The sequence below is a fragment of the Mirounga angustirostris genome, unplaced genomic scaffold (assembly GCF_029215605.1).
Source record: "Mirounga angustirostris isolate CCGP_5_RB_7025 unplaced genomic scaffold, mMirAng1.0.hap1 SCAF_10, whole genome shotgun sequence".
NCBI classification, from domain to species: domain Eukaryota; kingdom Metazoa; phylum Chordata; class Mammalia; order Carnivora; family Phocidae; genus Mirounga; species Mirounga angustirostris.
Genome location: NW_026991718.1, coordinates 4,514,290 through 4,536,777, shown reverse-complemented (window position 1 = coordinate 4,536,777; position 22,488 = coordinate 4,514,290). Strand labels below are relative to the sequence as shown.

The 22,488-nt window shown below is 53.9% G+C and overlaps 1 protein-coding gene across 2 annotated transcripts; it reads right to left on the bottom strand.

Annotated features, from left to right (window-relative positions):
- CYS1 (cystin 1) lies at positions 1-21,471 on the bottom strand. 2 transcript variants are annotated; one of them, XM_054509593.2, is made up of 3 exons: positions 21,089-21,471; positions 5,791-5,843; positions 1-1,930 (listed from the first exon to the last, which is right to left on the bottom strand). In XM_054509593.2, the coding sequence occupies exons 1-3, from the start codon at positions 21,428-21,430 to the stop codon at positions 1,816-1,818; spliced, it is 510 nt and encodes a 169-aa protein (XP_054365568.1). In that variant the 5' UTR covers positions 21,431-21,471; the 3' UTR covers positions 1-1,815. The 2 variants fall into 2 exon arrangements, with proteins under 2 accessions (XP_054365568.1, XP_064427888.1); XM_064571818.1 differs by having other exon boundaries at positions 1,891-2,028.
- Positions 21,472-22,488: the final 1,017 nt, after the last annotated feature.

Below are 22,488 nucleotides of genomic sequence, written 5' to 3'. Positions count from 1 at the left end.
AGTAACCACAGGACGAATTCTTCTTTTTCTGAACACTTTTATCTCATGAATCGTTGTATGAGGTTTCCACTGGAAAATGCGGGAAACTGGTTGAATGTGTTCCATTTTAACAAAATAATGATGTAAAACTGTAAACATTTTACGTCATTAAATTCAAGGCCTGATCTGTCTGGTGGTGAGAAAGAAAATATTAACTGCTTTTAAGAGAAATATTTGTATTATTAAAATAGTAATGGCTTTCCTCTTTGATCGAAAGAAATGATTTGGGCTTGGATGGGCAGTAGCTCTCGCTTTGGGGGGTTTCGGAGCCACTCCGTCGGCGACCGTTGTCGGAAGGCTCCACGCGCCATCCTCCGGCTCGGCAGTAAGAATCTCCGGGTGATGGAACACCTGATCAAAGGCCGCCTTGCCAAGCAATAAAAGTTCATGGAAACACCCGTTTGCCTGCGACGACGACAGGCCTGTGGGTCTGGGGACAGCGCCAACGGGCCCTGCGTCTGTGTCCCAGAAGCTCTTGCATGTTGCAGGCGACGCCAGGGAGGCTCTGTGTTGGTGGTAACTGTGACAAGCTGAGACCTATTCTGGCTTTGGCAAAAGCTGACGTCACACCCACATGCCCCTTTGTTCTGAAGCCCTCCCAGCTGCCCCTGAGGGGCCTGCCGCCTGGCCCCCGAACCGCACGCCAGCCAGAACCTTCTTCCAAGGCCGGCCACGCCTGTGCCCCCCAGGAGTCCCACCTTCCAGTCAGCCTGTGGCTCCCCTGGCCCTGCCTTGGATTCACAGACATCCCTGGCAAAGCGGCTTTCTCATCTGTCCGCTGGGAACGTTCTCGGGCTCTTCTGGCCTCAATGCGGGGACGCTGTACCTTCTCCCAGGTGGGACGAGAGTAAACCAGTCCCATCAGGCTGGTGAGAGCAGGTGTTCCTCAGGACCTCCTCCAGGTGGGGCCGGGGTGCCCCCCCACCCGCCGCAGCTGCAGAGGGAGCTCTGTGCCCCAGGGGGAGGGCAGAACAGCAGAGATCAAGGAAGCCTGGATTGTTGGGGCTGCAATGCCTGGAAGAGCCTCCAGGACTCAATTTCTAGAGAGGGAAACTGAGGCCCACAGGGTGAAAGTGGCTGCATGTTAGTTAACTGAGGGCTCCAGCTCCCGGTCCTGTGCTCTCCGTCCCTCACACCTGCCAAGGAGGGGCGCAGGCCTCTCTCCAGGGAGGCAGGCGGGCTGTGGCTCTCAGCAGCCCCAGCGCCAGGAAGGAAGAGTTGGGTAAGGTCTAAAGCTTAGACTCAATCCTTCCTACCCCGAGCGAGGCTGGGTTCCAGGAGCTCGGGTCTCACCCAGGGGCTGGTTAGACATGCAGACTCTGCGGCCCCGCCCCAGAGCCACAGAACAGTAATGCACGCGTCAACATCTCCGGGCAGTTGCTGTGCAGAACCAGGGACATGTTAGAGGCCCCAAGGGAGCCAGTCTGATGAGCTGTCCCCAGTCCCGGTGCAGAGAGGGCCATCCGACAGGGGAAGCATCTCAGGCTCCAGGAGAAGCCCGCCGACAGGCCCTCCGCAGAGACTGCAGGAGGAGTAGCTGGGAGAGCACCTGCGCACCCACCGGCGGGACGGCCCCTGGGTCTGCCTTCACGCCTGGGTCTGCACGCTGAGCACCACTTGCCAGCAAGCTTGAAGCTGGATCTTTCGAAAGAACCAGGAGTAACTGCATGTTGGAGGGGGCTCAGCTCCAGCCAGAGCCTGGGCAGGGGGCAGGGGCGGGGGTGCAAGCCCAGTCTGGTCGGGGGGTCGGGGGGCCTGCAGGGCAGCTCCACAGCCTCAGCGACAGTACTCCCGCTCGATGCTGGCCATCAGCTCCTCTTCCGAGCAGTCGTACGAGATGGCCGAGCTGCCCGACTGCCTCTCGGGCCTCCCGTGGCTGCCGCCCGGGGCTCTGTGAGCCAGAAACATGGACAGGGGTGTCAGGAGACAAGGTGTCACCTTCAAACTCGTCATCTCCACGATGGCCCCTTCAGGGACTTGTGATCCGTCCTTAAACCAAAACCGAAAACCTTTGCCCTGGGAAAAAATTCTTAATCTTTTATAAGAGCGGGCCTCTGCCTATTTCTCTGGCTTCATTGCCTATGACCTTGTCCGCCCAGACCTTACATACCCTGCGAGGAAGCCAGCCCCCGGGGCGTTTCAGGGTCAGGGCCCTCAGGGTGGAAAGGCCCGAGTTCGAATCCCAGCTCTGCCACTTACTAGCGCTGCAACCTTGAACAAGGCATTTGCATCTCTGAGCATCAATTTTTTTACCTCTAAAGTGGAGCTGTATTCATAAGTTCATTCTGGGGCATAAATAAGATAATGCACAGAGAGCACGTGACACTGAGTCCTGCACACTGCACAGCCCCAAGCAAATGTGAGCTGCATTGCGAGCTACCCATTTGCCTGATTTACTCCCGGGGCCTGCACCCTTGGGGGCGCTGAACGGAGCTGCTGCTGCAGGACAGGACTGGGCATGGCAGAAGTGACCAGAGTCAGACCTGTTCCTGCTCCCTGGGCTCCACAAGGTGGTTCCCATCAGCCTGCACCTGGTGGCCCACCCCCTCTCCGACTTTCTGGACATCATAGGGACTTTGGGGTGGTGTTCACTGTACCCCGAACTTCCCTTGCTTTCAGGCTGCTCCCTGGCAGTGTTGCCTGGCACTGGCCTTGGCCTGCCCAGAACCTTTGACAGCTGGGGCGGTGTGGGCATGGGTCAGGCTGCGTGCTACCCGCTGGAGCGGATGCGAGGTCCGCAGCCCAGAGCTGACCGCCGCCGGTGGTGGGACAGTGACCTTCCGCGGCCTGTTCTGCGGTGCTGGAGAAGAAGCCCACGCTGCTCTGCCGCTCAGGCCGCTGGAGCGACTTCCCCTCGCACCTGTGAACTCAGGGAGCCGGGCTGGGGGATCCTCAGCGGCAGGTGCAGACAGGAGCCACCAGAGTCACCAGGCGTCCCCTCCATGCACCCTCAGCTTCTGTTACCCAATCCTAGGACCTCAGGTCGGGCCAGCCCTGCCCTCAAAGCCAGCCCGACAAGCTCAGCCCTGCCGTTTCCATGTCTCCCCGCCCTTGCCCCTCAGGAGAAAGATGTAGATGTCATCAAGGATGATCAGGACTCGGGGGCGCCTGGGTGGCTCATGCGGTGAAGCGTCTGCCTTCAGCTCAGGTCATGATCTCGGGGTCCAAGGATCAAGCCCCGCATCGGGCTCCCTGCTGGGCGGGGAGTCTGCTTCTCCCTCTGCCCCTCCCCCTCTTGTGCTCTGTCTCTCTCTCTCTCTCTCTTTCAAATAAATAAATAAAATCTTAAAAAAAAAAAAAAAAGGACGATCAGGACTGGGGGGTCAAGGCCCACATGGCCCTGGTTCACATCAAACGTTCCTTTCAACAAGCGTCTATGAGACACCTACTGTGTGCCCGGCGCTGTGAGGGACCAGACCCGAGGCAGGGGCCCACGCGGCCTCCGTGAGGCTGAGCGAGCCTGGGAGCCGACCTCCGTGGGTACCTTACGGGTCACGGGTGTGGAGGCTGGGTCCCGACAAAGTGGGGCGAGACCCCAGCTTGACGAGGACGGAGGGGAGGGCGAGAGTTTGCGGGAAGAGATTTTAACTGGGCTTGGAAGGATTTTTCTCTTCAGCACTTTATCACAAAGACTCCCAAGCATATAGAAAGGTTGAAATTGTAGATTCAATAATTAAGTAAATACACACTTTTTTTTTTTTGCTGTATTTACTTTATCACACATCTACTTCATCTGATTTCTGGAGGTATTTCAAAGTAAACTGCAGATGTTAGGACATTTCTCCCAGAAATGCTGCTCTGCTGGGTTCTGACAGCAGAGCCGGGGGGTAGGGGAGGAGGCCGGGAAGGAAGGGGGGCTGCTGCCTCTGAGATCTGCGTCGGGGGTGGAGGGAGAAGGCCCCCCGAGGGCCTGGAGGCGTGGGGGAGCCACGGCAGATGTGGGCCAGGAGGCCTGCTGCTCCCTCCCCGCAGGGGCTCTCCTTAGAGGCCGAAGAGCCCAAGTTTGGGGACCAGAGGAAGGCTGCTCCAGGCCTGACCCCGGGGAGGGCCAGTGCGCCCTCAGAGCTTGCCTCCATGGCCCGCTCCTCCTTCCCGAGGCAGCAGGGCGGGCTGCCGGAGCCTGACAGAGCCTCGCATGAAAGCAGGTGAGCCAGGGAGGGAGTAGACTCCCGGGAGGGTGGTGAGGAGTCTGAGCAGCCACCGCGAGGGTGCAGGGAGCGGAAGGGGCCCCTTCAGTTAAAAAGCAGAAGAAAGAGCTAATTGATTCCACATAGAATTTAACCCTTCTAAATTCCTCAGGTTGATGAAAACTGGAGAACGTCGTGCTAATTCTCTTTAAAATCAGTGGAAACAGTCAGCCAGAGCTGAGCTCTGCGCCGTTCCTTCCGCGGGGCCCACGGGCAGGTGTGTCCCCAGGTCCCCAGCACAGAGCTGCAGGCTCGGGCGCCTGGGTCGGCCCAGCAGAGCTGGCCGGGGCCCCTGGGGCGGTGGCTGCCCTCGCACCCGAGACCACCCCCAACCCCTGGCGCCGAGTGCCAAGCCCACCCCCAGTCCATACAACGAGAGGAGGAGGGTCTGAGGGAGGACCAGGGCTCTCCACGGTGCTGAAGAAGGCTCTGGGCCTGGACCACTGGTGTCAGGGTTTTAAGCGTTCCCACTGCTTCGCCCTCTACGCCAGCGAGGGGTCCCAGCCCGCTCCCACTCGAGAGCGGTGGCCAATGGCTACTGCGTGGCACGTAGCGCCCTCTCCACCTCGGGGAGCTTCCGGCTCTCGGTGACCCCCAGGGCCCTGGGCTAACTGCAACCTGCTGGCACAAAGTGTCCTCAGCTGGAAATGCGGCCGGGATGCTCCTGCCTCCTGTCTCCTTGGTGACCTCCCACGCGGCCTTCAAACCAGTTTAACCCTTACCAGCTCCTCTGTGAGCCCTCAGGCCGCTCCTGTCCCCTCTCTGACCTCCCCTGAGCCCACTGCCTGCCCTTGTGAAGAGACCAAGCTGCTCAAGGAAGGACCCCTGCAAATGTGTGTTCAGTAAGGGAAACCAGCAAGATTCTTGCCCTGAAACCATTTGGAATTGGTCATAAAAACAGCTATTACGTTAGAAGTTTTACACCTGTTCACATCGGTGGTCTTGAATCCCAGAGTCACCCACATCCCAGGGACGGGGCAGATCACTGTCATCCCTTTAGAGGTAAGGAAGCCAGGAGGGTATGGTGGGGGAGAATAGGCCAGGGGCCCAAGGTCATCCCAGCCAAACCTCGTGCTGGGCTGCTTTTGATGCCCTGAAATCCTCACACGGCCCAGAGCCATGTGGGATGGCCCAGAGCAGAGAGAGAAGGCCTGGTCTCTGGGCCTGGGGTCCTTAGCTGACTCTTCCCAGGGGTTTTAAAAGCATTTTCCTGATAAAATTGTAACAGATTACAGGGGGTCCATCTGCCATCCCTCTAGGCTGTAAACTCTGGAAGGCTCATCTGCAGATGTCCCACGGCACACAGTTTCTGAGTGAATGAGTGAGATCGGGAATGCCCTGGATGATCTGGATCAGGGCCTCTCTCAGGGGGACGATGACAGTGGCTGTGAGGCCGAGGGCTTCTGCACACGCCCGTGGCCGGGACCTTCCCTGGAAGGAGGGAGCTGCATCGGGCAGGTGAGCTGGGACCTGGGAGCCATGGGGTTCTGTGGGCATCTGGGGCGGAGGCAAGAAGCTGCGGCTTCTGGCAGAGGAAACGTGCTCACCCCAGCCTCGCACTCACCTGGAGACTCTGCCGCTCTCTGGGTGCTCGTCAGTGCTCTGTTTGGAGGACACCTCGAGAAGGACAAAAGGAAGAAGCATCAGAAGATCGTCAGTGATGCTTTCTGCCAACAGACACAGGCCACCATGTTTAACCCAGGACTAGATAAACCACAGCGGAAAAGCCTCCCTCTGGCTCTCCAGTTGCATCTGCTTACTTCACAGGTGGGAAGACTGAGGCTGGGGCAGAGGGTGACTTTATGAAGCTCACACATGTGGCCAGTGACCTGGCTGCATCCCCATCTCTCATCTCCAGGGGTCACATCTGCCTTCCACTTGGCTCTGCCAAGCTCTCTCTGTCCCCAGACAAGGGTGTTTAGACGGTGTTTGTCTGCGGCTTTTTTCCGGAAGTCCGTGCCAAGCCCTGTGCCTGCACCAGCCCATGCCAATGACCACAGCTTTAGAATGAACCTTGACATCTGCTAAAGCACGTCCTCCCACCTTTTTTTTAAAAAAGAGTCTTGACTACTCTCGGTTCTTTGCATTTCCCCATATATGTATTGGAATCAGGTTGGCCTATTCCGTGGGAAAAAAAAATCTTGGGGATTTTGTTGGGGTGGTATTAAACCACAGATCATTTGGGGGGAATTGATACCTTTATAATAATCAGCCTTTTGATTTATAAACAAGGACTGTTTCTCCATTCATTCAGGCCTCCTTTAATGTCTTTTTTTTTTAAGTCTTTATTTGAGAGAGAGAGTGTGAAGGGGGCGGTGGGGAGGAAGGGCGGAGGGAGAGGGAGAAGCAGGCTTCCCGCTGAGCAGGGAGCCCGATGCGGGGCTCGATCCCAGAACCCTGGGATCATGACCTGAGCCGAGAGCAGACGCTTAACGACCGAGCCACCCAGGTGCCCCACACAGCATCACCTTTTTTAAATAAAATTTTATTTTATACCTCTTGTTGCAGAAATATGACTGAAAAATATATATTTGGGGGAGTCGGTGAATTTACCAACTCTTGTATTAGCCCTCATAATTTATGTGTAGATTCTTTCGGTATTATTTTTGTTCTCATTCACCTATTCTGGGAATAACAGCCATTCAATTTCCCCCTAACTTTTCCAGACTTCTGGTACTACATGAAAAGAAGTGATAATAACAGGCATCTTTGTCTTGCTCCCTTATTGAAGGGGAAAGTTTCTATTGTTTCACAACTTAATGCTTGCTGTGATTTTTTTCTTGAGCATCTGGATCAGAGCCTCGTCTGGGTGCTATGCGCTGGGTCATTTCTCCAGCTCTGTCTTCCAATGTGCTGATCTCTTCATCTCTGTCTAATTTCCTGCTAACCCACACCATCGGGATCTTTAACTTTGTTTATTCTAGTTTCCATTTCTACAAGTTCTGTTTGGTTCTTTTTCAAATACACCAGGTCACTTTCTCTAGGCCCTTGTCCTTTGCAGGTATTTTCTTTAAACATAATAAACATAAATTGAATATAATCTGTTCCTGGTAATCCAAACACCTGAAGTCTTCACCGATCTATTTTGGAGGGGGGAGGGGCAGAAGGAGAGGGAGAGAGAGAATCTCAAGCAGATTCCCCACTGATCGTGGAACCCGACACAGAACTCGATCCTAGGACCCTGAGATCATGACCTAAGCTGAAATCAAGAGTTGGATGCTTAACTGGCTGGGCCAGGCAGACGCCCTCCACTGATCTAGTTTTGTTGACTATTTTTTCTTCTGGTTTTTACTGGGTTCCTTGCATAGTTGGTTATTTTTTGTTTGCTGCTCCTTGTCCTTGGAAACTTCTTTGTGAGTATTCTCTGAGTCCTAAGAGGAAGATGACTTTTTGCTGGGCACCTCAGGAGCGTTTCCAGTCTGGGACCACTTGAAATTAAATCTATGCATTCAGGCCTGGGATTGGGACCTTACTTATTCTGCAGACATTGGGGAGTTTTAAAGGTTTTGGTTTTTCCCTTTTAATAGTGGAGCAATTGTGTTCTCTCATTCCATGATCCTACACTGCCAATAGACAGAACTGGGCTTTTGCCCCCACAGGAAGCTGGTTGTGTTCTCTCCAAATTCTCTTGTAAAGCCCTCCTGCATCCTCGGACTCGGAGATGTGATCACATGGATCAATCACTCACCAGCCATTCACCCAGCACCCCAGCATGCCCCATGCTCTATCAGCTGCTGGGCAGACCTGCGCTCTATGTTCTTGAGGTCCTGGCAATGTCGCTGGAGAAGTAAGTCTTAAACACATTGAACAGTTAGCCAGATGTGTAAGAGCACAGAGCTGGGGGGCGGGGTGTTGCTATAAAATGTGCAATTGGAGAGGGTGGGCAGTACGGTAGTCAGGGGCGTAAGTTTTGAAAGAGAGACAGACCAAACCCTGCCCTAGCAGCTCTGCGGTTCGTGTGGTTGTCCTGACCTTTCTCAGCAGTGGTTTTCCTCGTGTGCAAAGCAAGTTTACTGGGAGATATTCTAAAGTCATTCCAGAGTGCCTGGCACTTAGTAAGTTCTCAGTAAACATTAGCTGCTATCGTTTCTATTATCATCAGACCGATGTTGTATACCATGCCGTCCTCTAGTTATTAACCTGTTAGTGTTAGTTAGTCCTCCCCAGCAAGAGTACCACTTCTCCAAGCTGGGCACAGGATAAACATGAAGTATTTTCCGAATTAAGTTGAATGTCAAGGTGCTGGGTTGTTATAATCTTGAGTTTAAAGTCTATATAGCAGTTGGCATAGTAGAGTAAAAATAGCATAATAGAGAAAAGGGTTCAAATCCCAGTTGTGCCATTTAATAATGATATGCCTTTGAGTGGATTGTGAGGCTCTCTGAGCCTCAGTTTACCCATGTGCCTAATGGGGACTGAGCCCTCAGGGCTGCTGCGAGACGGGAGATTATCCATCCGGCTCATCCGTAGTGTAACCGCCATCCTACAGATGACCAGTAAACACCATCTGAAGTATCTGAACCAACGTCCAATCTAGGCCAACCTCTGACGAAGGCCCCCTGGAAGATAACCAGATTGCATGATGTGGTTGGTCTAGGGAGCGTCCTGGTCTTCGAGGCCTAAGCAGAGGTTCCTGTCCAACATTTTCTTCCCTGTGAAATCAGCTCTGACGTGTCTCTTGGGAAACATTAGCGTTGGGAAGTGAAGCAAGCACACACTGGGCATGTCCTGCCAACGCGGGCCCCGTGGGGCTGCGCAGGGGAAGGCCAGCCAGCCTCGACGCGCTGTCCAGTAGAGGTTGGTCTTGCCTCCACTGCAAGTGGAGGCTGGCCACACGGCGAGGGTGAGCAGCCCCGTTCCAGCCGTGTCCCCAAGAGCCGACCACGGCTGTTGGTGGCTGGGGACCTTGCGATGGGGGACTCCATATCATGGCGCGTTTCTTGGGACACTCATTTTTGCCTTTGGGGAGTATAAAGATGCAGAGCAGGTGACTCTCAAGTCAGCAAGGGATTCACAGTAGGAAGAGGGACAGAGGGGGGATAGAGGGAAGAAAGAGGACGGGAAGTAACACACACACACTTAACCCCACTGCCTCTTGTAACCACCCATCCCATCTCAGAGCAGCTCAGACCATCTGAATGGTCTTTTTTTTTAAGTTGGCTCCACGTTGGGCGTGGAGCCCAATGCAGGGCTTGAACTCACGACTCAGACTGACACTTGAGCTGAGATTGAGAGTTGGGTGCTTAACCGGCTGAGCCACCCTGGTGCCCCTGCATGTTCTTTTTAATTAAAAACAAAATTCTGGGGACGCCTGGGTGGCTCAGTCGGTTAAGCATCTGCCTTCGGCTCAGGTCATGATCCCGGGGTCCTGGGATCGAGTCCCGCATCGGGCTCCCTGCTCCTTGGGAGCCTGCTTCTCCCTCTGCCTCTCTCTCTGTCTCTCATGAATAAATAAATAAAATCTTTAAAAAAAAAAAACAAAACACAAAAAACCCCCCCAAAAAACACAAAAAACAAAATTCTGTGATAAAATACACATAGCCTAAAATTCACCATCTTAACCATTTTTAAGCGTACATTTCAGTGTTAAGTATATTCAAGTACAACCAATCTCAAGAGCTCTTTCCATCTTGCAAAGCAGAAACTCTGTCCCCATTCAACAACTCCCCACCCCAAGCCCCGGCAACCACCCTCCTACTGTCTCTGTGAATCGGACCAGCTTGTCTAAGTGGAATCCTACAGTATTTGTCCTTTTGTGTCTGGCTGACTTCAGCTGGCACGTCTTTGGGGTTCATCCATGTTGGAGGAGGTGCCAGAATGGCCTTCCCTTTTAAGGCTGACTAATATCCTATTGTGTGTGTGAACCGCATTCGTCTGTCAGGTTGCTTGCACCTTTTGGCTGCTGTGAGTACCACTCTTGTGAACATGGGTAGACAGAGATCTCTCTGGGACGCTGCTTTCAATTCTCTCGGGTACACAAGAAAGTCCTCTTATCACTGCCACCAAACTGCCACCCTACAGCTTTTGGTCATGGGGCCTGCCTACATGCCCAGGGCCTCTGGAGAAGAAAAGTAGTACTTTACCCAGCCATCCCCGAGCTGCTTTTTAGACATCATCCTATTTGCACCCTTGTGCCCTCTTGTCAGTTTCTGCGGAACCAGCCTTTGTCATCACCTACTTTGGCTTTGCCCCTCATCACCAGACTGTGTGAAGGTTGTTACACATACAGTTTCTCCCAGCGGGAGGGCAACTGAGAGTCAGACCTTTGCAGGATCAGCCCGTCTCCTCCTGCCCGCTGCTTTCCCTGCCGCTAAGGGGGACACCCTGCTGGCCCCGGGGAGCAACCAGGACGGGGCACACCATCACCCGCACACACCCTACAGCAGGGTTCGGAAGGGATGCGGTGCTCTTGCTTTTGTAATTTCCCCCATGGCTCAGCCTTGGTATATCTGCTCCATGTTTACTGAGGTTTCTTTCTGTGCCCGAGGTCTGAATGCACGGTCCTTTCTTTGTCAGTGCGTTTCAGCCTTTCACTTGACTTTGTCACATGTGGAGCGTGTTAGACGCCCTCCCCGAAACACAGCTCGCTGAAGCTGCAGAGGGAGCTTGGACGAAAAGCAAAGACACAGCAGCCCCTGCCGCTGCTCCCGGCCTAGTGCAGACACACGTTCCCGCGCGGGCGGCCTGCCCCCTCTGGGCCAGACAGACCCCGGGGACCCCGGGGGCCCCGGGGGGCCGTGGCGCCTGGGCTGGGCCGGCGGCCGTGGGAACCGGGCTGAGCTCAGGGAGCGCGTGAGTGTGTATGGGCGGGCGATGTGTCATCACTCGCGATCCCAGGCAGGTTTTGAAGAACACACCAGAGCTGAAGGAGCAGCAGAAAAGAGGAGGAGGAAGCGAATCAGATGATCTCTTAGTCTCCCCAGACCCCTACAACTAGGGTTTTTTGAAAAAAGCAAAGAATCAATGGCTAATTTTTAGGAAATCCGCTGCATCTTTTCTTTACCAAAATGTCTATGTTCTGCTTCTTCTGTTTAGAGAGTCCTCCCCTTTAACTCTTCATGTTCAGCTTCATATGTATGTATGTACACATATCACTGATACGGAGAATTGCCATATAACAAGCCACAGATGTTTAAGGAATTCAGTTTGGTGGGCTTCCACATGTGCATGGACCTGTTAAACCATCCCTGCGGTCAGCACCCTCGGTGGTCCTCCCTGCTTCCCCAGGCCGCCCTCCCGTCTCCAGGCAACCACTGATCTGCTTCCGGTCACTGCAGATTCGTGCACCCTCTCTGGAAGCCGAGACCCGCAGAATCATACAGCGTGCACCCTTTCCCTGGCTTCTTTCCCTCAGTGTAATGATCCTGAGATCCATCCACGTTGTGTGTAGCAACGGTTCACTGCGCCCAATGTGGGGCTCGAACTCACGACCCCAGGATCGAGAGTCGCATCTTCCACCCACGGAGCCTACCAGGCATCCCAGTAAGTTTACTCCCTTTTATTTCTGGGTGATATTCCACAGCCTGGGAAGCCTTCCCCCTTCTTCACTATCGAAGAATTATCCTTCTTCGAAGCGCAGGTTTGTTCGGTTGGTTGGGGTTTTTATGTTTCATTATGGACATCTGAGCACATAAAGTGGCGAGAACAGCGTGAGGGCACCTCCTGGCACCTGGCCTCCCGGCCTCAGCGAGGTCCCGTGTTGGGCCCTCGGGCTCAGCCTTCCCGCCACCAGGGGGCGCTCCTGTCCCCACACAGCCCCACTCCGCGGCCTCCCAGGCAGCAATCACTGCGGGCCAGGTGGGCTCTGCAGGGAGAGCTGTTCTGCGTTAATAAAATGACAACCAGACTTTTTCAAAAGGAGGCTCTGACTCTGAGACCACCGGTCGAGGAGCCCTCACCGCCCTTCACGAGGCCATGCCTTCGGGAAAGTGTTTCCAAAGAGAATGAAAGCCAGGCCGACCTGGAGAAGCTAAAAGGGGTGGGATTGGAGGAAAAGGACAATCAGTTGCATTTATATAGTGTTTTCTCACCTTATAAAGCATGCTCACATACATTTTCACATCATTATAAACACTGGGGACTCAGCTGGACTCACGGATGGGCCGCAGGCAGCCTGTTGCCCACCCTGGGAGCAGCCCCCATCCAGCGGCTACTTGCCCTTGCACGGGGAGGGAGATGACCTGGCGTGGCTCCCGGGCCTGCCCAGCCCTGGGGCAGCTCCCCCTGCTGAGCCCCAAAGGCCTCTGACGTAAATGAGATGTGGGCCTCATGGTCTCGTGTCCCTTTGGGGCTAGCAAGCTGATTCTCCAACTGGAAAGAGACCACTGGGTTCCTGGACATTGGCTGTCGGGAGGCAGAGTTCAGCGGCCACCCGAACTGGTGGCCTTGGGCTGGGAGCTACCTTCCGTGCTGGTATCGGGCTCCTGGCCCCAAGGGAGGTAAGAACCTCTGCTCTGCGCAGATCCCCGCTGGCCCCTCACCTGTGGGAACTAAATCTCCTGGGCCCAAAAAGTCTTCACCAGCACCTCTGGACGTCATGCTCCTGACAGCGACCCCCCCCCCAACCCCCGCCTTCCTTCCCCTCTCCAGCCAGCAGCCAGCAGCCACTGCTGAGGCCTGGGTCAGGCCAGGCGCTGTGGGGCTGTGCTCTCAGCCACCGTCCTGCAACCACGGAGGGAGGGAGCCCTCGGAGGTCCCACATCCTGCCCGCTTCTCCAGGCACTGTGCATCTTGCAGTTGAAATCTCGCTGTTTTTATAGGTGCCCTGAGGGGAGGATTCTTCCTGCAGCGTTGGATGTTCTCCAGGCTTAGCATTCTTCTCCCCCAGTCCATGTGCTTTCCCCCACAGCAGCCCGTCTGCATGCTGCGTTCACAAACCATGAACATCAGTGGACATGAATTTCGGACAGCCCCAGGAACTCGTCTGCCTCCCACCTCAAACCCGGGTCAACTACACAAGCAAGAAGCCTTGGCGCCGTTCTGGAAACTCGCCTTCCTTTGCATGTCATACCCAGATGTCATCTGGGCTTCTCCCACCTCCTCGGCCCTGGATTAGTGCAGTACCCTCCTACCTGAGCATCTCACTCCTGCACAGTCTCCTCTCAATCCCTACCCCCTGCCGCTTCTGACCTTCCGAAAGTGAGGCTGGCCAGGAGAGGAGGCACGAGAAATAAGCTGGTGTCTCTGGGGAAGGGACCCGGGGAAAAGGTGGGGACAGTGGAAGGGACACTTTCTTTTCAGGGCATCTTTCACATCTTCTCTCCTGTGCATTTCTATTACCTCTTCTGATTTCAAAATCAACATTTAAGTATAATAAACACAGAAAACCTCCACTTGCTCTGCACTGTCTACAGGATGAAGTTCCACCCCTTAGCCTAGAGGGTTGTGAAATCATGACTCAAAGCGATATGGTTGCCTTTTGCGCTCCATCTGTCATCACCTCGCTATCCAGCCATAACGGGCTGCACGCTGTTCTCCTAAAGCACTTTCATGCCTCTGTGTGCTTCCACATGCTGTTCCCTCTGTATGGAAGGCTCCATCCTTTTCCCACTGCTGGAAAACTCAACTGATCCTTTAGAACCAACTCAGACATCAGGCCCACCGGGAAGACGCCTGCCTCAGATGGAAGTATTCCTTGCGTGTATAATCCTTCCTATATATCTCTACTGCAAGAATTCCATGATGAATGACACATGTGCATTTACACAACCCTCCACAACACAGTTAGGAGCTTTTTGGGGATCAGTACTAGTTTTACTCTTCTATTTTTCCTAGATTGCTCAAATACCACTTACTGCCACTTAAATTTGTGTGCTTTGCTATAGATCGCATCTGAATGCAGATAGACGGTAACTATTGTCAAAATAATGGCTTTTTTTTTTTGCCAAAAGTCCATCATATTACCCATCATGTTTAACTCTCTCTGGTGATCTGCTTTCCAGCCACGTAATCATTTTGACTGCTGTATTCACCCTCACATCCCATAGCAGCTGTGAACCAGGATTACGCCAAAGTCCTGGCTGATGGTAATAGACAAGGATTATCCTGGTCCTTCTTTGCTAGAGCAAAATGGAACCTTTGCAAAAATGGTGGAAGATGGAGTCATTCTGCCTAACTAGAAGACATGATTGGCCTAGACCTTCTTTTTAAAAAAATGTGCTACCTTTGCAACAACAATAAAGTTCCCAGAAAATGAGGGGCGCCTGGCTGGCTAAGTCAGTAGAGCATGTGATTCTTGATCTCGGGGTTGTGAGTTCAAGTGCCGAGTTGGGTGTAGAGCTTACTTAAAAATAAGATCTTTAGGGGTGCCTGGGTGGTTCAGTCAGTTAAGCATTGGACTCTTGATTTCGGCTCAGGTCATGATCTCAGGGTCCTGGGATCCAGCCACCTCAAGCTCCGCACTCAGCAGGGAGTCTGCTTGAGATCCTCTCCCTCTGCCCCTCCCCCCCTCGCACTCTCTCTTTCTCTCTCTCTCTCTCAAACATAAATAAAATAAATCTTTAAAAAAATAAAAATAAATAAAATCTTAAAAAAAAAAACTTTCCAGAAAACAAACTTCCCTAGATCTTGATCAGCCCAGATTTATTAGGCAGGAGGGGAGACAAAGTCTCAACTACATAACGTGGTAGTAAAGGTGCTGAATTTGGATTCTATCAAAATTTCCTCTTTAAGAGTGCCCTTGAATTTCACTAGTGCATTTAATCTCAAAAACTTCGTTTATCCAGCCCATTCTGGGACTGAGATTTTTTTTTAAAGATTTTATTTATTTATTTGAGAGAGAGAGACAGAGATAGCAAGAGAGAGCACAAGCAGGGAGGAGAGGGAGAAGCAGGCTCCCCACTGAGCAGGGAGCCCAACGCCGGGCTCGATCCCAGGACCCCAGGATCATGACCTGAGCGGAAGGCAGACGCTTAACGACTGAGCCACCCAGGCGCCCCTGGGACTGAGATTTTTATGGTTAATTCCGTATCCTACCAGAGCCATCCTTGACTATCCACTACCACTTCACTGTAAAAACAACCTTCCTGAAAGCATTGACTACACTCTGGTTCCTTGCCTCTCATTCTCCATGAACCTCAGCCTGTCAAGCTTTCCCCACTGCTCTTCCCGAGGGCATTAGGGACCAACAAGTTGCTAAGGTCAGTGGTCAGTTCCCTGGCTTCATCCTATTCATCCCATCAAACAACATTTACAAGAGCTGGTCTCCTCTCCCTTCTTGAAACACTTTCCTCCCTTGGCTTCCAGACATGGCATCCTCTTGGTTCCCCCCCTCACCCCGCATTACTGGTTGTCCCCTTTGGCGTGTCCCCTCATCTTTTCCACATCTGAATACGAGGTCACACACATCCACGGCCACAGCAGTGCCTGGCACCCGGGCAGGTGTTAGCCGGCATCGTTGTTATTGGCGTTCTGGTCGACCCTCCATGCTCCTCTGTTCTGCTGGATCCCACACTCACAGCTCCAACCCCAACGTCTCCCCTGAGCACCGAGCTCTTACAAAGACAAGCTCTTCACTTGCCTCACTGTTTGGGTGTTGAACAGGCATCTCAAACTTACACATTCAAAACCAAATTCCTGATTAACACCCCAAACCTGCCCCTTCCCCATTTCCACGTCAGCTAACAGCAACTACGTCCTTCTAGCTGCTCAAGCCCAAAACTCTGGGGTCATCTTTGACCCTTTTCTTTCTCACACACCCCACAGCCAATGCACTGGTTAACTGGTTGCCTCTCTTCAGTCTGTGTCCATAGGCCAACCACTCCTCTCGTCCCTCACTACCGCCCTCTGTTCTCAGGGATCCCTGTGAAAGCCTCCTAACTCCAGTCCCAGCTGTGGCTCTGCCCCACCCCCACTCTGTCTCCAACACGGCAGCCAGTGAGGGTGAGCCTTAAAACAAATCAGGTCATCTCTGTTCAAAACCCTCCAGGGCTTCCCACCTCCTTCAAAGTAAAAGCCAAGGGCCTAACAGTGGCCAAAGGACCATCATGCCTTGCCCAGACACCGGGCCACCATCCTGGCCACCATCCTGTCTCCCACTACCCTGACCTTGCCCTCTCCATTCCAGCCACACTGCCCAACCCGCTGCTCTTTGAGCAGACCCTCCAGGCTCCACCCCAGGACCTCTGACTGGCTGATCCCTTGGCTTTGGGACACTGGTTCCCACAGAAGCACGGCAGCCCTCACCTCCTTCAAGGCTTTGCCCAAGTCCCGCCTCCTCAGTGACACCTTCCCTGCCCACCTATTAAAAATGACAACCTAGACCCACTCCTGTTCTCCCCAGGCCCTGCTGCTTTGCTGTTCTTTTTTTAATATATATATATTTTTTTATTTGAGAGAGAGAGACTGGGGGGAGGGGCAGAGGGAGTGGAGCAGAGAGAATCCCAAGCCCACTCCACACTGAGTGTGGAGTCCGATGCCGGGCTCGATCTCATGACCCTGAGATCATGACCTGAGCCAAAATCAAGAGTCAGACAACCGACTAAGCCACCCAGGCGCCCCTGCTTTATTGTTCTTTATGCTTTATTTTGTTCACTGTTGAACTTAAGACGATCAGAATGGTAGCAGGGGTTTTGTCCGTCTGGCTCACTGATGTATACCGAGCACCTAGAACAGTACCTGGCACGTGTAGGTGCTCTAAAATATACACTAAATGCATGGATCAAGAATAGACGGTAATTTTCCCAGGTAATAGAGCACTGAGTGGTGGAGATACTGCTGCATGGTTAAAAAACTATGACTTGATCAAATAACTTAATAAAACCCAAGCCCAAACGATTAGCTTTTCTCACATAATTTTTCCATCCTAAATAGTTTTCAATTTCAATATCCCACTAAGATACTGTTGATTTTAAAGTTCCACTGGCTTTGGGAAAAAAATTCTGCTCTGCACACCTAATACTGCAAGGCACAAAGTTAGAAATTAATCCAGGACGGTAACAGGAGATGGTTTAATTCATGGTACATGAATTTGATGGATATTTTGCATTTATTAAAATAATTAAGAATACTATGCAGCAATATAAAAAGCTGTTTATGAGGGGCACCTGGGTGGCTCCGTCGTTAAGCGTCTACCTTCGGCTCAGGTCATGATTCCAGGGTCCTGGGATCGAGCCCCGCGTCGGGCTCCCTGCTCGGTGGGAAGCCTGCTTCTCCCTCTCCCACTCCCCCTGCTTGTGTTCCCTCTCTCGCTGTGTCTCTCTCTGTCAAGTAAATAAAGAAAATCTTAAAAAAAAAAAAAAGCTGTTTATGAAATAGTTGAAGTATAAAAATCCAAAGCAGAATATTATAATTCCAATGATATCAACATAATGCCACTGGGACCACTGAAGTAGCTGCTATATGTAGATAACATTTCTCATATGTACCGATATATATAGGTAGATAGATAGATATAATTGATTTAAATACCTCTTAAAAGGGGCACCTGGGTGGCTCAGTTGGTTAAGTGTCCAACTCTTGATTGCAGGTCATGATCTCAGGGTTGTGAGACTGAGCCCTGCATCAGGCTCTGGAGCCTGCTTAGGCTTCTCTCTCTCTGCCCCTTCTCACTCCCAATCTCTCTCCCTCTCTAAAATAAATAAGTAAATAAAGAAATAAAAGTAAATACTTCTTAAAACTTAATTTTAAAAATCCCAGTTTTAGAATATGGCAATACTTCATTCTTACCCAGCAACCTTAACTGTATCAGGAAAACAACCAAGAATTAAGTAACAAGACAAAAACGCACATTTGATTAACTAAAATATTTGCCACAAAGCCCATTGGCTGAAGAGATGATTCTTCAGGCCAGGGAAGAACCTCCCCCAGGCCTGACCTCGGAGGGTCCTGCTCTTCCTGGAAACACAGAATCAGCAGGCATGGTTATGTGATTCCAACCCCCAAGTGCAGCTCAGAGAGGCATCCACTAGGGCCGGGGATACAGAGAAGCTTGTTTGGTTGCATACAGACCGACAATGGCTAAAATGTGACAGTGGAAAGACGGACCAAGGCACAGAGGAAAGACGGACCAAGGCAGAGGTAACAAGCATCACAGCTGTTAGGGCCATTTTGATAATAAGGGTACTGCCGAGAGTCTGATCTCTGCTCTGCCATAACTGTGTGGCTTTAGTTAAGTTGCTTAACCTCTCTGTGCCCCTTTTCTCTTTCCCACCTGTAAAAATGGACGATAATAAGATGAAAAGAGTTAATGCTTGTTTGAGACCCAAGTGCACATTAAAATATTAGCTATAACTATTCTTGAATATAGTCAAGTATAATCCATAATATTCAGGATGATGGTTCAGAGATATGCATAATCAGTCTCTAAGAAATTCTAATCAACAGTGGTGAAAATTTTTAAACGTGGGTGCTTAAAGGGATAATTTCACTTGAGTTTGATATTGTCTTATGAAGAATACCTCTCTCCTCCAAAATGCTAGACAGTTTAGAACCTAAGGAAGGTTTTCGTCCTTCCCTCCTAAAGAAATTTAAATTGTGTTATTTACTTGCTCAATCAAACATTTGCTCTGTCCTTGGGAACATCATTTCTAACATTTTGAAGAAGGGCCGACTTCAACCCATACTTAGAAGTCGGCCCTTTGGTATTTAGCTGGGTCAATACTGATCCATCTAAATGCCAATTTTTTCCTAGCTCAATGATGTCTTGTCAACTCAGAATCTTATAAGATGTACAATTGCCAAGAGAATCAGTCAAAGGACATAATCTATACAGCAAAAAAGCATAAACCCCACACTTGAGTGTACAGGCAGTTAACCTTCTGTGACCTTTACAGTCAAGAAATTAGGAGCCCTGACCTTTTCACTTCATCTCCCCACACCTGAAAATAATTGGACTCGAGGAGCTTTCTTACAGATCTAATAATCCTAAGATTCTAGGATTCACTCAAGAAATATTTATGGCACAGAGGATACATACAATCCACAGCCAGAAGAACCACCACGGCTGGCCAATTCTCCCTCCTAGGCACCTCCGTCTCCCCTTCGGCTCTCCGACTCTCCTGCTCCACTCAGGACCTGCTCACCCACACCACCGAAGCGGCCCCCAGCTGGCCATCCTGGCCCCACGCTTACTTGGCCCAGGCCATCCTCCCACAGCTGTTGGTGTCATCGTCCTAACACACAAAACGCCGCTCCCCCTGGCCCTTCAGAGATAGCCACAGCTTTTATGGTAAAGTCCAAACTCCTCAACGTGGGAAACTCCCAGCATGACCTGCAACAGCATGGCACGTACCCCTCAGCCTCTTCAACCAGGCCCTCCACCCCCACCGCCTGTGCACCGTAGACCCCGCCCCTTCGCCTCTGCCCACAGGCACGTGGGGTTCTCTCTGCACAAATGCTCTTCCCTGCTTGTTTGCCTGGCTAAAGCCATAGATCCTTCCAGATTCAGGTCAAGTGCTGTCCTTCTGGAGTGCCACCCTGACTTTTCCAAGGGATCGGTCGCTCCTCTTGTGGACTCTGTGCGGGTCTGTCTCTCACCATGCCCTATTCTGTTTTTTGTCTGCGGGTCTCTCTCTCCCCACTAAACAGTGGATTTCTTTTGGGCAAGGACCGTGTGCCATCTGTGTTCGCTTTAGCACCTAGAGGGGTGCTGGGCTCCTACAAATGACTGGGAGAGTGAGTAAGGCAGCCCTGCACCCTGACAGTCACTGATATTCAGGACATCGGGGGGAAATCCATTCTTTTTCTTTTCCTCTCGTTTTCACTTCTAGAATTTCCAAGGCACTTGAAACTTGGACACTAGATGATTGCTTCCATGCTCTGAGAATTTCCCCCAAATTTCTCAACCGTTTATCCATTTTTAGTGTTATATAACTGAATGGTGATGTAGTCTTGAAGGAATCTTGTGAACAAATTCAATCCTACTCACTGCGGCTCACTTTGGAAGGGTAGCAAGGGGACAGGGGACGGGCAGGAGGACGGGGGGCGGGGGGGGGAGGAGATGAGGCACTCTGCACTGTCTGATTTGAGCCAGTTCTCCGCCCTACCCCTCACAGTGGCATTTTCAGGATTCTGCTGCTTGGTGGTTGCCCCCAGAAGACACTTCCCTGGGTCCTGGCAGTTAAGCAAAGCCTGTCGGGCTCCAGGGAAGGGGGTGCTGCCTTTGGCATCCTCCTCAAGCCCAGGAGCTGACAGTAAAGATCTTGTTCATTCTGCTCTGCTGGAGTGAAGACTTGCCAAACCGAAGTGCTCGTTTTTATTGTTTTTCTAGAACAACGGGACTGTTATTACAAGTGTTCTGGAAGAGAGGATTGGGAAGCCAAAAACAGATTCCACAGCATCTTAAAAATAGCCAGTAGCATGTGAATTGCTTGACTAGCAAGGCAAGGCTCTTGATGTGTCTGACACATTTGTGAGCCACTGTTTGGCTACCGGTCCCACCACTGCGCAGCCTCCTCTGGAGAGAACAGCCAGCACGCCTGGCCAAGTCCCACCTAGGCTGGAAGGAGCCTGGGAGGCTTGCTGTGAGGGTGGACACACAGCTCTGGCCAGAAGCCAGCCGGGGAGATAGATGCACTTCTGCCAAGGGATGTGTGCCCCCTGCTCTTCCAGGCTGCACCCCGCACTGTCACCCCAAACTCGAGGCAGCGAGACCAGCACCCAGAAGGGGCAGACAGGGAGAAAATCAGAGCGGGTGTTAGGGAAGGAGAGGCCGCGTGAGCAGCAGGAGACCTCGGAGGCATTCGGAGACACCCAGACGGTGGGCGACACTCGGGGCAGGGGGACAGGCGGCGCGCAGGCCCAGGGAGCCCGGGGGGGGGCGCGGAGGCGGGTGGGAGGAAACACGCGGCTGGGGGGCTGGGGGGGGCTGGGGGGGCTGGGGGACGGGGCGCCGCCCCAACGGCTCCGCGGGCCGCCACACTCACCGGGCTCCCGGCCGCGGCTGCGGGTCGGGGCCGCGCCGGGCCCCGCGGGACCAGCTCCCCCGGGCCCCAGGCCGCCGACTCGGCCAGCAGCTGGTCCAGCAGGCGCAGGGTCTCGTCCCCGCCGTCGGGGGGCGCCGCGGGGCCGGGGTCGGGGTCCGGGTCGGCCGCGCCCTCAGCAGCCTCCGCCTCGCGGGCCTCCTCCCGGGTGGCTGCCGCCGCCGTCGCCGAGACCAGAGGCCGCGTCCCGCCCTCCGAGGCTGCCCCGCCGGGCCCCGCCGGCCGGCTGTCGGGGCTGCGCAGCCGCCTCAGGGCCCGGCCGCTCCGGCTGCTGCCGCTGCCCATGGCGCCCCCGCCGCCCGCCCAGCAGGCGGGTCTCGCCGGCCGAGCGCGGCCCGGGGCGGGAGCGCGGCCGGGGCGGGGCGCGGGAGGGGGCGCGGCCGGGGGCGGGGGCGCGGACCCGGGCAGGGGTGTGGGGGTTGCGAGGTGGGGGAGACGCGATCCGGGGGTGGGGATGCGGGACCCGGGGCGGCCAGGGGTTGCGTTGCGGATCCGGGCCTGGGCGGGGGGGGGACACTAGAGGGAGGGGCGGCCGGAGGGACGGGGATGCAGATCGGGTTTGGCCGGCGGTGGGGGGGGGGGGCGCTAACGAGATGCAGGGGTGCGGATCCGGGCCCGAAGGGTGAGGGGTAGAGATGGGTTGGGGGGACGCGATCCGGGGACGGGGACGCGGGAGGGGGCGCGGCCCGGGTTTGGGGTGCGGTCCAGGGCGGGAGGGTGAGGGGTCCACACCCGGGGGCGAGGGCCGGGGCCAGGGGCGGCCGGGAGGCGGGGGCACGGCCCCAGCCTGCGGAAGGTGGTGCGGGGAGCGAGAGCCGGGTGCGGGGCACTGGGGTGAGGGGTCGGGGACACTGGGGCGGAGCGTCCCCTCCTCAGTCTTCTTCCCCGTCTCCTCCTCCCCGCCTGGGGTGGGGACCCCTTGCGGGTCCGCCTGCCGGGCTCTGGCTCCGCCACCTTCGGGTCAGCCAGGTACCCGCCGCCTGGAACTGAACCCTCCCCCGGGCGCCGACCGACCTTGGGGCGAACTCGGCGGGGCTTTTTGCTCATTTATGGAAAACACTGCGTGAGGACGTGATGAGAGGGGAGGTGATATCACAGCCTTGCCCCATCGGGCTGGGCGGGCGGTGGGCGACGTCGCCTCTCCGAGCCTCCCATTCCTCGGATGGGGTACAAACACCCGAGGACTGAGTAAGATAATGTGCGGGGTCTCACACCGCAGTGGCCCCCCAGCCTCAAATTGCCGCCCCTCTCTCTCCCGCGCCCGGGGGGACCTAAACGTGACAGAAGGATGGAAGGGGCGACCCTCCGCGAGGACAGCCCCTCCAGCCTTCGGGCGGGCGCCG

What these genes read in the sequence shown, in the direction of transcription:
- CYS1 (XM_054509593.2), bottom strand. Translation starts at nt 21,430, where the DNA reads ATGGGCAGCGGCAGCAGCCGGAGCGGCCGGGCCCTGAGGCGGCTGCGC. An exon ending in CAGCCGCGGCCGGGAGCCCG is followed by an intron (nt 5,844 to 21,088) that starts GTGAGTGTGGCG and finishes GTCCTTCTCGAG; the next exon opens with GTGTCCTCCAAACAGAGCAC. An exon ending in GAGAGCGGCAGAGTCTCCAG is followed by an intron (nt 1,931 to 5,790) that starts GTGAGTGCGAGG and finishes TCTGGCTCACAG; the next exon opens with AGCCCCGGGCGGCAGCCACG.